Source organism: Solanum lycopersicum, chromosome 10, assembly GCF_036512215.1.
Source record: "Solanum lycopersicum chromosome 10, SLM_r2.1".
Classification (NCBI taxonomy): domain Eukaryota; kingdom Viridiplantae; phylum Streptophyta; class Magnoliopsida; order Solanales; family Solanaceae; genus Solanum; species Solanum lycopersicum.
Window position 1 is genome coordinate 1018211 of NC_090809.1, and position 11250 is coordinate 1029460.

General features: G+C 36.2%; 3 protein-coding genes across 3 annotated transcripts; 2 read left to right on the top strand and 1 right to left on the bottom strand.

Moving 5' to 3' along the window:
- The first annotated feature begins 2549 nt into the window (after positions 1–2549).
- Positions 2550–3611, top strand: LOC138339126 (uncharacterized). The gene has a single exon (XM_069290450.1). It carries the CDS (start codon positions 2550–2552, stop codon positions 3609–3611), a length of 1062 nt encoding a protein of 353 aa, XP_069146551.1.
- An 82-nt stretch (positions 3612–3693) lies between these two features.
- Positions 3694–7108, top strand: LOC104649492 (uncharacterized). Its single transcript, XM_010328896.2, has 2 exons — positions 3694–3803; positions 5263–7108. Exons 1-2 carry the CDS (start codon positions 3694–3696, stop codon positions 7106–7108), a joined length of 1956 nt encoding a protein of 651 aa, XP_010327198.2.
- A 488-nt stretch (positions 7109–7596) lies between these two features.
- LOC101251039 (septin and tuftelin-interacting protein 1 homolog 1) lies at positions 7597–10522 on the bottom strand. Its single transcript, XM_004248246.5, has one exon. The coding sequence runs from the start codon at positions 10520–10522 to the stop codon at positions 7919–7921; it is 2604 nt and encodes an 867-aa protein (XP_004248294.1). The 3' UTR covers positions 7597–7918.
- Positions 10523–11250: the final 728 nt, after the last annotated feature.

The window sequence follows — 11250 nt, forward strand, 5'->3', positions numbered from 1 at the left end:
AAATACTACAAATTACAATAGGAGAGAGTAACAAATAAGCTCTAAAAAGTTATTTGATATGAGGCGTATTATTATTTTATTTTATATTTAATTTGAAATATCAAATATTTAATTAATAAAAGAAATTATTTTATATATAATAAATATTTTAATTTACTTTAAATAATTTATTTCTAATCAAACAATTAATATTTGGTTTTAATTTACTGAGTGGCCGTTAAAGTGGGGTACTGCTGTCTGATTCTTGTTTTCTTTTGGTTCATTTCTGAAATTCGTGCTCCTTTTTTTAAAATTAATTAACTGCATACCTTAGTTTTTATTAAATTATTTTCTTTTTTCGTTTTTATTTGTTTATTTCAAATTTTACATATCACTTAAAATAGTAATAATTAATATAAATATTTTATTGATAATCTTATACTTCAGTTTTTACTAAGTTATTTATTTCATTATTTTATTTGTCTATTTTAAATTTTACATGTCATTAAAAATAATACATAATTAATATGAATCTTTCGCTAATAATATTAATACTAATTAATTTTGAAAAATAATTTTAAAAACAGGATGAATTTGCAATATAAGTTAATTACTACTATTTGATGAATTCATTAATATTAAAAACATATTATTGAATGACTAATATGACCCCCATCAAATCCAGCTGACATCTGGTGGCAATATAAAATCCACGTGTACATGACAGCAGCACCACTGACGTGTCCACCGACAGACTCTACAAATTTCTACAAAAAAAATTTAATTTTTTTTACTTTTTAATAAAACTATTCAAAAATTTAAATTTAATTATTTCAATTAACACATCTCAAATATTAAACAATAGCTAATGATAAATACATTCGCTTTCTATTCACAAAAAAATCTGTTCCACTATGGGTGTAACTTTATTTTTCTTACCATTCTCTTTTTTCTTTTTTCGATTCTTTAATGAAATCGAAATATTTTATTATTATATAGAAAGAAGAATAATATGTTTAAGTTTTTCAAATTGGTAATTGTTTGTGCTATGTCATGACATAAAATGACAACCTAATTTTGAAGAATAATCGACTATGATTGAAGACTTTTTGGTATATATTTGCCATTGAACAACTCATTATTAGTTGTGTGCTAAATGTCATATGTCATAATGAATTCCTTGTACATTGATAGTGATGAGCTAACACAATATGCATCAAATACTATAATTTTCTATCTCCGCGAGCTAGAATTTATGTACGTTATATTCTGTTCGACCTTAATTGCATACTTATGCTGGGTATATATTGCTGTTGTTATTTGGATATCGACTGATTTAGATTTGAGTCATGCATGATTAAATTTAAAGATGAAATATTTTTAGAAAGCATTTATTTTTATATTTCATACTTGAATTTGAACCATTGACTTATAAATAAAGAAATTCTATTTATCTTAATCATATTTTTGACGAGAGAGTTCAACTTATATTTACGTAATCGTCTAAACAAAGGAGTATCAATTTTATTCTTCAACTTTAAAATACTTTTTTTTAGACTTCAATTACAATTTTGTTTTTATAACTTGGCCAAACCAAGTGTGTCATAAAATCATATAGTAATGAGCTTATTCAAACAAATATATGTATGATACATGATTGATTTGGCTCATTACTATGAGTCGTACAAGGAAGTTTCATACATAAATCATTTATTTTGTTTTATACAAGTTCATTATTGGATATTCATACTAGTATTTTATTTTGTTTTATACAAATTCATTATTGGATATTCATACTAGTATTTTGATTAATTCAGTTTTATATGTATAAGGTTAATTTAAGGGTGAAATACTCTTAGCTAAGATTTTTGCATACTCAAGAGTTCAGACTTGTTATTAAGGATGGAGAAATTTTATTCATCTCACCACAATTTTAAATGATTTTGACAAGCAAGTTCAATGTATAAATACATCATTGTCTAAATAAATTTTAGATTATTACTTTCATCTTTTTACTTTCAAAAACTTTTCTTTACTATGATTACAAATTTGTTTTTGAAACTTTGTCAACTTTAATCATTAAGAAATTCAAAAAGCAAGTTTTGTAGACTTTGATCATTACAATGAAAAAAGAGTTTTTGAGGCCCATATCCAGTCTTACCATAAGTATAGTTTTATAAACTTTTAAACTATTCTTTCTTTCTCCCATCTCTTATCTTATCCATTGAAAATTATTTGATTTTTAGCATCAATGCACTAGCCTAAGGTATTAGTGATATTAAATATTAGTATACAAACAAAATAAATTAAAAAATTATTTTAGATCACAAATTCATTTAACCTTTTAAGGCGTCTTGGTTCGTAATTGATGAAGTGTACGTTAAGGTGAAGAACAGACTAGTTAGGTTGAGTCTTATATCTCATCGATTGAACTGTAACTATCAAGACATGTTCAATATAGTAACGTAATAGTATTATTATTTGAATCTTCTTACGTGAAACTTCTATCTCCGCTACACACATATTAAATGGAAATCTCTACATTTTTCGCTTATATACCAAAAATAAAAATGTATTACAAAGAAGAATATTACAAAGGAAAAAAGTATATACATATACATAAAAATTGGGCCTTTAATGAACTTCAAATTAACAAAACAGCCCAAATAGCAAGCCCACTTAGAAAAATTGGCGCTTTAAATTTTGAAGTTCCCGCGGAAGTATCAGTCACAACGCTTCGTGAACTCGCCGGCGATAAATCGACCGGTGCCGGGATCGGAGCATATAACATCTCTGGTGCCTCTGACGGAGTTATTGAAGTTGAAGGAATACTTGCGGATATTGATGGAGTCACAGCGCTTGTCGGAATATCTGTTGGTGAAGCTGCCGGAGATGATGCCGGAGAGGAGAATACAGGAGCAGATTCTGGATTTTCAATAACAGAAGATGATGGAGTGAGCGCTGGCGAAATTGTTTTCGTCGGTGATATTTTCACCGGTGAAGCGGATGGTCTCATTTTTGGAGACTCAGGCACTGGTGATGATGAAGGAGTGATCACCGGAGTTTTAAATTTCGGACGAGGAGTAATTACAGATGGAAGCGGAGCAGCCACAGTGGATGACGGCGTTTTCCCTGGAGAATTTATAGGCGAGACAAACGGGGTAGACGCCGGCACCATTGACGATGCTTTAGGAGATATTGCAGGAGTGATGACCGGGGTTCTAAATCTCGGCCGAGGAGTCATTGCCGATGGTACCGGAGCAGCAACGTTGGATGACGGCATTGGCGCAGGAGAATTTATCGGCGAGACAAACGGAGTAGACGCCGGCACCATTGACGATGCTTTAGGAGATATTGCAGGAGTGATCACCGGAGTTTTAAGTCTCGGCCGAGGAGTCATAGCCGATGGTACAGGAGCAGCAACATTCGATGACGGCATTGGCCCAGGAGAACTCATCGGCGAGATAGACGGCGAAGACGCCGGTACCTTTGATGATGCTTTAGGGGATATTGTAGAAGTGTTCACCGGACTTTCAGGAGTAGCCTTAGATGGTACCGGAGCACTGTCATTGAACGATGGAGTCCTAGCCGGCGAAATTGAAGTCGTCGGCGGAGTTCTCGACGGAGATTGAACCGGTGAAGCAAACGGACTACTTTTTGGAGACATTGTAATTGCCGGAGAAATTTCTGGAGTGGCCGGAGACTTGTCAGGCGATGCATAAGGACTCGCCGGAGAAAAGACCGGAGAAAAAACAGGGGCATCCAATTTCGCCGGCGGTGCTGCTCCATCGGACTTTATCACATGAAGCAACAATAAAGCAATGGTAAATACTCTGTACATTTTTATAGTTTAACAAAGCGATATCACGGAGAATATCCGGTGGCCGGAAAATTAAACAGAAGGAATAATTGATATCACAAGGAATATTCCGGTCACCGGGAAATTAAACGGAATGGATAATCACTTATGTGAATTAAAATCTGATTTCTGATAATTAATATAGTAATGTGAAAACTTAACGTTGCAATTTTGTGAGGAAAAAATCAAATACCAAACGTTGCAACGTTTAGCATTACAAAAATATTTAAACAAAGGGGTTTGTTTAGAGCTGAATTTGTGATGATTAAAAAAAAAAACTCCAAATGCAAAAATTAACTTATTGAATATTAAAAAAATAAAAATAAAAATAAAATAATAAAAAAAGCTTATTGAATATTAAATATTGAATTATTCAGTTTGTTGAGTAAGATTGAATTTCATTTCTCCATACCCATTGTTAGTAGATTTATAACCTTAAAATAAAGAGTGTTTTGCTATAAAATATTTAGCTTATATATTGATTTAACTTTTTTTGATATGACTCTAAATTTACAATTTGATAAATATTTTATCGAATATCTACAAGATAAAAGTAAATGTAAAATTTGAGATAGCATATTTTCATTGCAAAAATAATTTTCTTATATTTATTAGTCGGATCGATACGTGAATTCATTCAAAATATAACTAAGTTAATTGTATTCATTTTCTTTGTAGGATTGATATGAACATAAATTTATAACTATTTCAGTTTTTTATGTGTATTAACTTCATGAGTTTTTTATATACTGAACAATACTCATTGTTCTTAAGGACCATATCATTTTTTTTGAAATTTCAGGTCAAGAAACACAAAGTAAGAATATGTACTAATTCATGAATTTTTTTTATATATAACTAACTGACTTTCTTTGATTTTAAATTTTTATTGGATCTATTCGTGACGATCAATAAATAATACTCTTAGTCTCTCCAGGATCGAGTCATATGTTAGGAGTTTAGAGATCACGAAATACAAATTCATAATTATCTAAGTTTCCCACGTATATTATTTCATAAATTTTCATAATTTATCAAAATCGACTCTGTTTGACCCTAAATTCTATGGATCCATTCGACGTGATCTAGGAGCGATAATCATTGCCTCTATAGGACTAAATTCATGAGTATCGAAGTTTTGGGAGTGTATAATAGAATTAGTATATGATTTTTCATGCGTATTAGTCCAAATTTTCTTATTTCTTTGCAATTTATAAAACACAGAATGTTTTTTTTTATAATATATATGTATATATACCCTTCCTAAACCAGAAGTAAAACAGAGTACGCAGAATTTTGAAGAGTAGTAATACCTAGAGTTGAACCGAAATTCATTTTCACAGTGAGCTTCTTTGTGTACTGTTAGTGTTTATCAATGGAAGATCAATTAGTTCTCTCAATTTCTGAAGTTCTCTTTTGATTAGGGCGTGTTTCAGTGTTCTTTCTTTGAAGCATTTCGTATTGTTATCGTCAAAATCAAGTGTTGAATTGCACAATCGAGTTGTGACAAGTAGTCAAGAACTTAACCCCAACTTCTTTCTTGAAGAAGCCATGGAAGAAAATGAAGGTGGGGGGTCGGGGGATGGCCATTGGGATGAAGTTATTTCAGCTCTTGCGGATGATGGGTTTCTTGTTGAAGAAGATGATGATGATTGTGGGGATCTTCATAACAATATGAATGTTGGAGAGAATTTTCTTCAGTCAGTTCGGAAGAATGAGGAGGAAGAGAAGGCGGTTGAGCTGCGTCAGAAGACTGGCAATGCTGCTGCGACGGCTGCAATTGTAGCGTCTGGGATTTCGAGTGGGGTTGATGGGTCTAGGGATATGGCAGTTAGGGGGAATGAAATGGGAGAATCGGGTAAGACGGCTGATATAGCGAATAATGCTAGCAGTAATATTGAGAATCGAGAGATAATTCAAAGGCCTACTGCTGCTAGTGCTAACGTTTTAGGAAATGCTAGGAATGTTGGGAGTTCAGGGAACGGTAGTATGGTTAGTGGGAATGCTACCGGCAGTATGGGCAGTATCGGGGCCTTAGGTGGAGGAGACGGTAGTGGAGGGACGATTTTAATTGTTGTTAATCTGCTTTGGTGGACGACAGATGCTGAAGTGGAGTTAGAGCTAAGCAGATATGGAGCTGTGAAGGAAGTTGTGTTTTATGATGAAATAGCTTCTGGGAAGTCGAATGGATATTGTCGGGCTGAGTTTTGTGAACCTGCAGCTGCCATGGCATGTAGGGAAGGGATGGATGGACATCATTTCAATGGGCGAGCCTGTGTGGTCAGGTTTTCTTCACCACCTTCGCTAAAGAGCATGGAAGAGGCCAGGATGAATCGAATTAGTCTGTGCTATTGTCTAACTCAGACCACTTCAGTGAATCAAATTAATCGGTCCAATGCTACTGTTGGTAATTTTCAAGATGGTGGGCATTTGGGCAGAGCAGGTCCTCAGATGATGGGGGTTGATGGCGTTGTAGGAAGAGGAGAGCTTATAAGTAATGCTGGAGATGGACTCGGACAAGGTATAGGTGCTGCATCTTCATCGATTCATCCTCAAACAATTATGGGCCATGGATTTCATCCTAGTTTTGGAGGGCCTATGGGGAATGCTGGAGGTGGACTCAGACAAGGTATAGGTGCTGCATCTTCATCGAATCATCCTCAAACAATGATGGGTCAAGGATTTCATCCTGGGTTAGGAGGGCCTATGGGGAATGGTGGAGGTGGACTCAGACATGGTATAGATGCTGCATCTTCATTGATTCATCCTCAACCAATGATGGGCCAAGGCTTTTATTCTGCTTTCAGAGAGCCTGTGAGGAGAATAGGTGGTTATGGAGGATTCTCTGGTGGTCAAATTGTACCTTTTCCACCTAGGTTGTCTCCATTTCGACCTGCACATTTTATGAGAGGAATGCCCATGAATAGTATACGAATGATGCCTCGTGCTGGTATGGAGGGACCTAATATGGTCAGATGGACTGGATATGAGCATGGCTACTGGGCAGGAGAGTCAAGTAATGCGGCAGAATCTGATAATCAGTATGGAGAAGAAAGCCGTGATAGGGGCCCTGGGCCTAGCAACAGAGAAAATGATAGGCCTGATTCTTCAAGTATAGACGACAGAGAACCTTCAGGGCGTGATCATGATTGGCAAGAAGGGAGAAGCCAAGACGATAGAGATGTTGGAAGCTCTAGAGGCCATGACCCTGAGAGGCCTCATAGGGATGATAATGCTGATCGTCATAGGCACAGGGACCGAAATAAGTGAACATGATGATGAACAGGACAAGAGAAGATCATCAGGTACACAGGCCAAATCACAGTCAAAATCTAAGGGGAAGGCCCCCCATCTGACTACAGATTAATCAGCTGACCTATTGCACTTGAATAGTATAGAATTACATAAACTAGGAAAGCTAGATGAACTGAGGAATTGCCATGTCCATTGAACATTTTCTCGCGTAATTGCTGTTTTTCTTTCAGTGTTCCTTTTGAAAGGAGCATTGCCACCAATCACTAATATGATGTAAAAGTTCATGATTCCACTCTTCATTGATGCTTTTGGTAGAATAGTTCTATCAATCCTGTCTTAGAACCATTACCATCTTGTTATCTTCTCCTATAGTTCTTAGGAAACTTGAGTAATTTGGAGTTCTGAGAACAAGGCAATTCCTTTACATATATCCACAAAATATAACAGATTAGAGTCCTAATCTAGAAGGCCAATCATAACAAATCTATGAAACAGTTACAAAGTTTATGGAACATTTAATACTTCTTATAAAGAAAATCACAAACAATTACAATACAACATCTAAGCAAAACTTTTAAAGGACTGGTATCTGAGTTAGAAAGATTGGCACTCACATCTCCCTCATTTATAGTGATTTTGCCTGGATGCCGAAGTAGGGTGTAAGGTCATTAAAGGAGCAGATAAAATGCCACTAGTGAAAAGATGTGTTTAACATTCTCATGACTTACTATGGCATACTAAGAGATCCACTGCAGAAATATCCATGAAGACATCTATCAGAGGCTGGAGTTGCTTACATACACAACATGTAAGAACTTAAGACATCTATCGACGCTTTGACCCAGATCGATTATGCAGGTCCAACAGTTGCTCAAGTGACACAAAAGACCACCTGTCCTCAACTTGTGCAAATACCTTCTGATTGAGAGAATCTATAATAATACTAATGTTACCAAAACCATATATCTGATGACCATCTTGCATCCTGCCAGGCTTAGGCTTGAACAGCAAACCATTCTCTTGAGCATGAACTTCTATAACTTCTTTCATGCTCATGTCAACCCCACCATCCATTTGGATACCACTGTTTGAGCCCACAGAAGGGCGGGATTGAGCTTGTACTGCTGCTTTTTTCTGAGTCTCAAATTGCCTTTGTTCAAGAACCCTAAGATAACTTATGTTCTCCCTCAAACCAGGCTGAACGACCTCCAAGCCTTCAACAGTCCGGTTCATCATTTCTAGAGCAAGATTCAGTCGATAGCGAATGTGTTCATTTGCCTGAAGTTCAGGTGGAATAAGTTCCTTCCAACCCAAATACCATTTCGTGACTTCTTCAAAGTTCGGATTTGAGCATAACCAGTGGTACAAAACTTCTTGCCACTTGTTAAAGAATATATCCAGTATTGGAAGCATGTGATGGATGGGAATAGCAGTAGCCCAAGTACGGACCCAATAGAACTGATCAAGGTTCTGATTTGCTGGATTTATTTGGAATTCATGCATCACTGCTAACAACTTTGGAACTATAAACCGGACCATTAGTTTTTCCCAGTTCGTTGCATCAAAAACAGTCTTCCAAGGAGACAGTATGTAGTATGCAGACATATCACTTGGGTGCCAAGCATGCAGTACACTTTCGAATCTACTACGAATAGTGTGGTAGCAACTTTCCAATCTTTGACCCAATAAGGGCAACCATGGATGAACCCAGGAATGTATTGGAACTGTTTCTCGACGTGGATCCCAGGAGTTCACAGCAGCTGATAACTTGGGCAAAATAATGGTTTCCAGTATTGACTGAAGAACTGAAGAAGGCAATAGCTTCTCCCAAGAATCCAAAAAACGAAGCATTGGTTCAGGGTCCCTAGCCTGCCAGGTATTGGTGCCAGATATTCTAACAGCAGGGAACACAACTTCCATAAATAGTTGAGTATAAGGAGATGCAGCATCAGAGATAGCAAAAATATCATTACCTTGCAAAAGATCCTTCCACAGTGAAACCACCTCCAGTCCATGTGTTGGAGTTTGAAGTGGATCCCATCCCTGAAAAATTCGAATGAACAAAGGCAGAGCGTATGAGCACGCTATGCTTGACAAGTTGCAGAGTGTGTATTCCTCAACATACTGCTGCTGCAAGTCTGCAAATGCTTTTGCAAGGGAGTCTAGCGTCAGGGTACCAGATGTGCTCTCTTCCCCTATCCGGTCCAATATACCTACAATCTCTTCCATATTATCAAACTGCCTTTTTTGACGAGCTGCCTCAGCTTGGAGCTTCTCCTTCTCCTTTTGCAAAGCAACAACTGTCTCCATCTCATTTCTCAAATCACTATCAATCTTTTGTATGTCAAGTTCTGCCAAGTCCACAATCAACCTGATATTATGCTGAAGTTCAGGCATAGGAACATCATTCTCCCTTGCTTTTTCTTCTGCGTTCAAGTTCTCCAGATTCGTCAAGACTCGAACCTGTGGACCTCTCATATCAAACACCTTCTGAACAGTTTCCAGGCCTTGCTCCTGCTTTTTGGCTAACAACTCTTCAGCTGTAACATAAACCTTCTTCACTTTTTTAGCTTGCTTTGACCAAAGCTTCTCTTTTGATCGACCTTCCACAGGTAGTATAGCAGGACGAGCAACAGTCTGCTTTCCATCTGATTCTTGAAGAGCTGGTGCACTACTAGTCTCCTTGTAGTCATTAAATCCCATTCCCATATTCTTAGGTCTCAGCTTCGCCTCAATCGGAGCCACAATTCCTTGCTCATTTTTACCCAACCCACCTCCCTTATAACCCATCTTCTCAAGCAACTTCATCCCTATTCCTTTGGTAAACTTCTCAAAGCCACCAACATCACCACCAGTTTCCCTTCTCCCTGATTCAGACGCCGAAGATTTCTTCGCCAACATAGATTTCTCCTTTTCCCTTTCCTTCTCACGTCTTAGAGCACCTTCTTTGATCTTCCTACCAAAAGCAGTGGGCAGAAAGTTTCCTCCATCAGCTTCAACCTCATCAGCATTACTATTATTATTATTCGAACTGCTACCAGTACCAAATCCAAGGCCCCCAGCAGATGCTGCCCCAAATCCCAATCCTAAACCTCTATTCTCTTCTTCTGGCATTAGCTGCTCCTCATTCTCCTCTTTGGAATTCTGATCAATTTCTTTGTTAGGCATAACAATTCCAGTTGATACGAAATTAACAGGTTTGGTTAGGTCAGGTTTCGATGAAAAACCTTTTTTTCGCTTCTTAGAAGATGATCCTTCATAGTCAGAATCACTATCACCAGAAGCAAAAACACCATAGAGCGTATCATCCTTGGTTTGGACTTGCTTCTTCTCTTTCCGTTTCCGATAGTAGAATTCACCACCGATCCACTGTCCATCTTCAAAATCGTTCTCCATACCAAACCTCTCCATCTCCTGATAATCATCCATGCTGAACAACTTGATATAGAAAAAAAAAACGACGAGAAACTCTCCGATCGCCGGTCGCCGGATAAAGGAAACAAAAAAACGAGAGGATGAAATTAGGGTTACGATTACGGACTGCACTTTCCGGATTTTAAAATAGGGCCGACTTCAACGGGTCGGGTTTTTATTGTTTTGCTACCCAAGTTTTAACCAAATATGGTATAAATTAATTTACAAATTCTAAATAAATTTGATTTCCTAAATTATTCATCCAATATTTTTGTTTCTCTTAAATTTTAGATCCAATTAAATTACATACATGTAGGCTTATATATATATATATATTGTGTCACTTATTACACTAGCATTTAGTGAGCGTATAAGAAAGAGTATTGAATAAAGTGTATTAGTAATATTGTGATTATTTATATTGGTGTTGTTCTTTTATTGATTGAGTATTGAATAAAGTGTATTAGTAACATTGTGATTATTTATATTGGTGTTGTTCTTTTATTGATTGTTAGGAATAATACATGTATTAGTTATACATAGTTATACATGGTTTGGAAAACGACAACCCTTTATAATATTACTTATAACACTAGCATTTAGGGATTGTTTGATAAAGCGTATAAGAAGAGTATTGAATAAAGTGTATTAGTAATATTGTGATTATTTATGTTGGTGTTGTTTATTTTATCAATTGTTAGGAATAATACATTTATTTAGTTATAAATAGGTTGAAAACACAA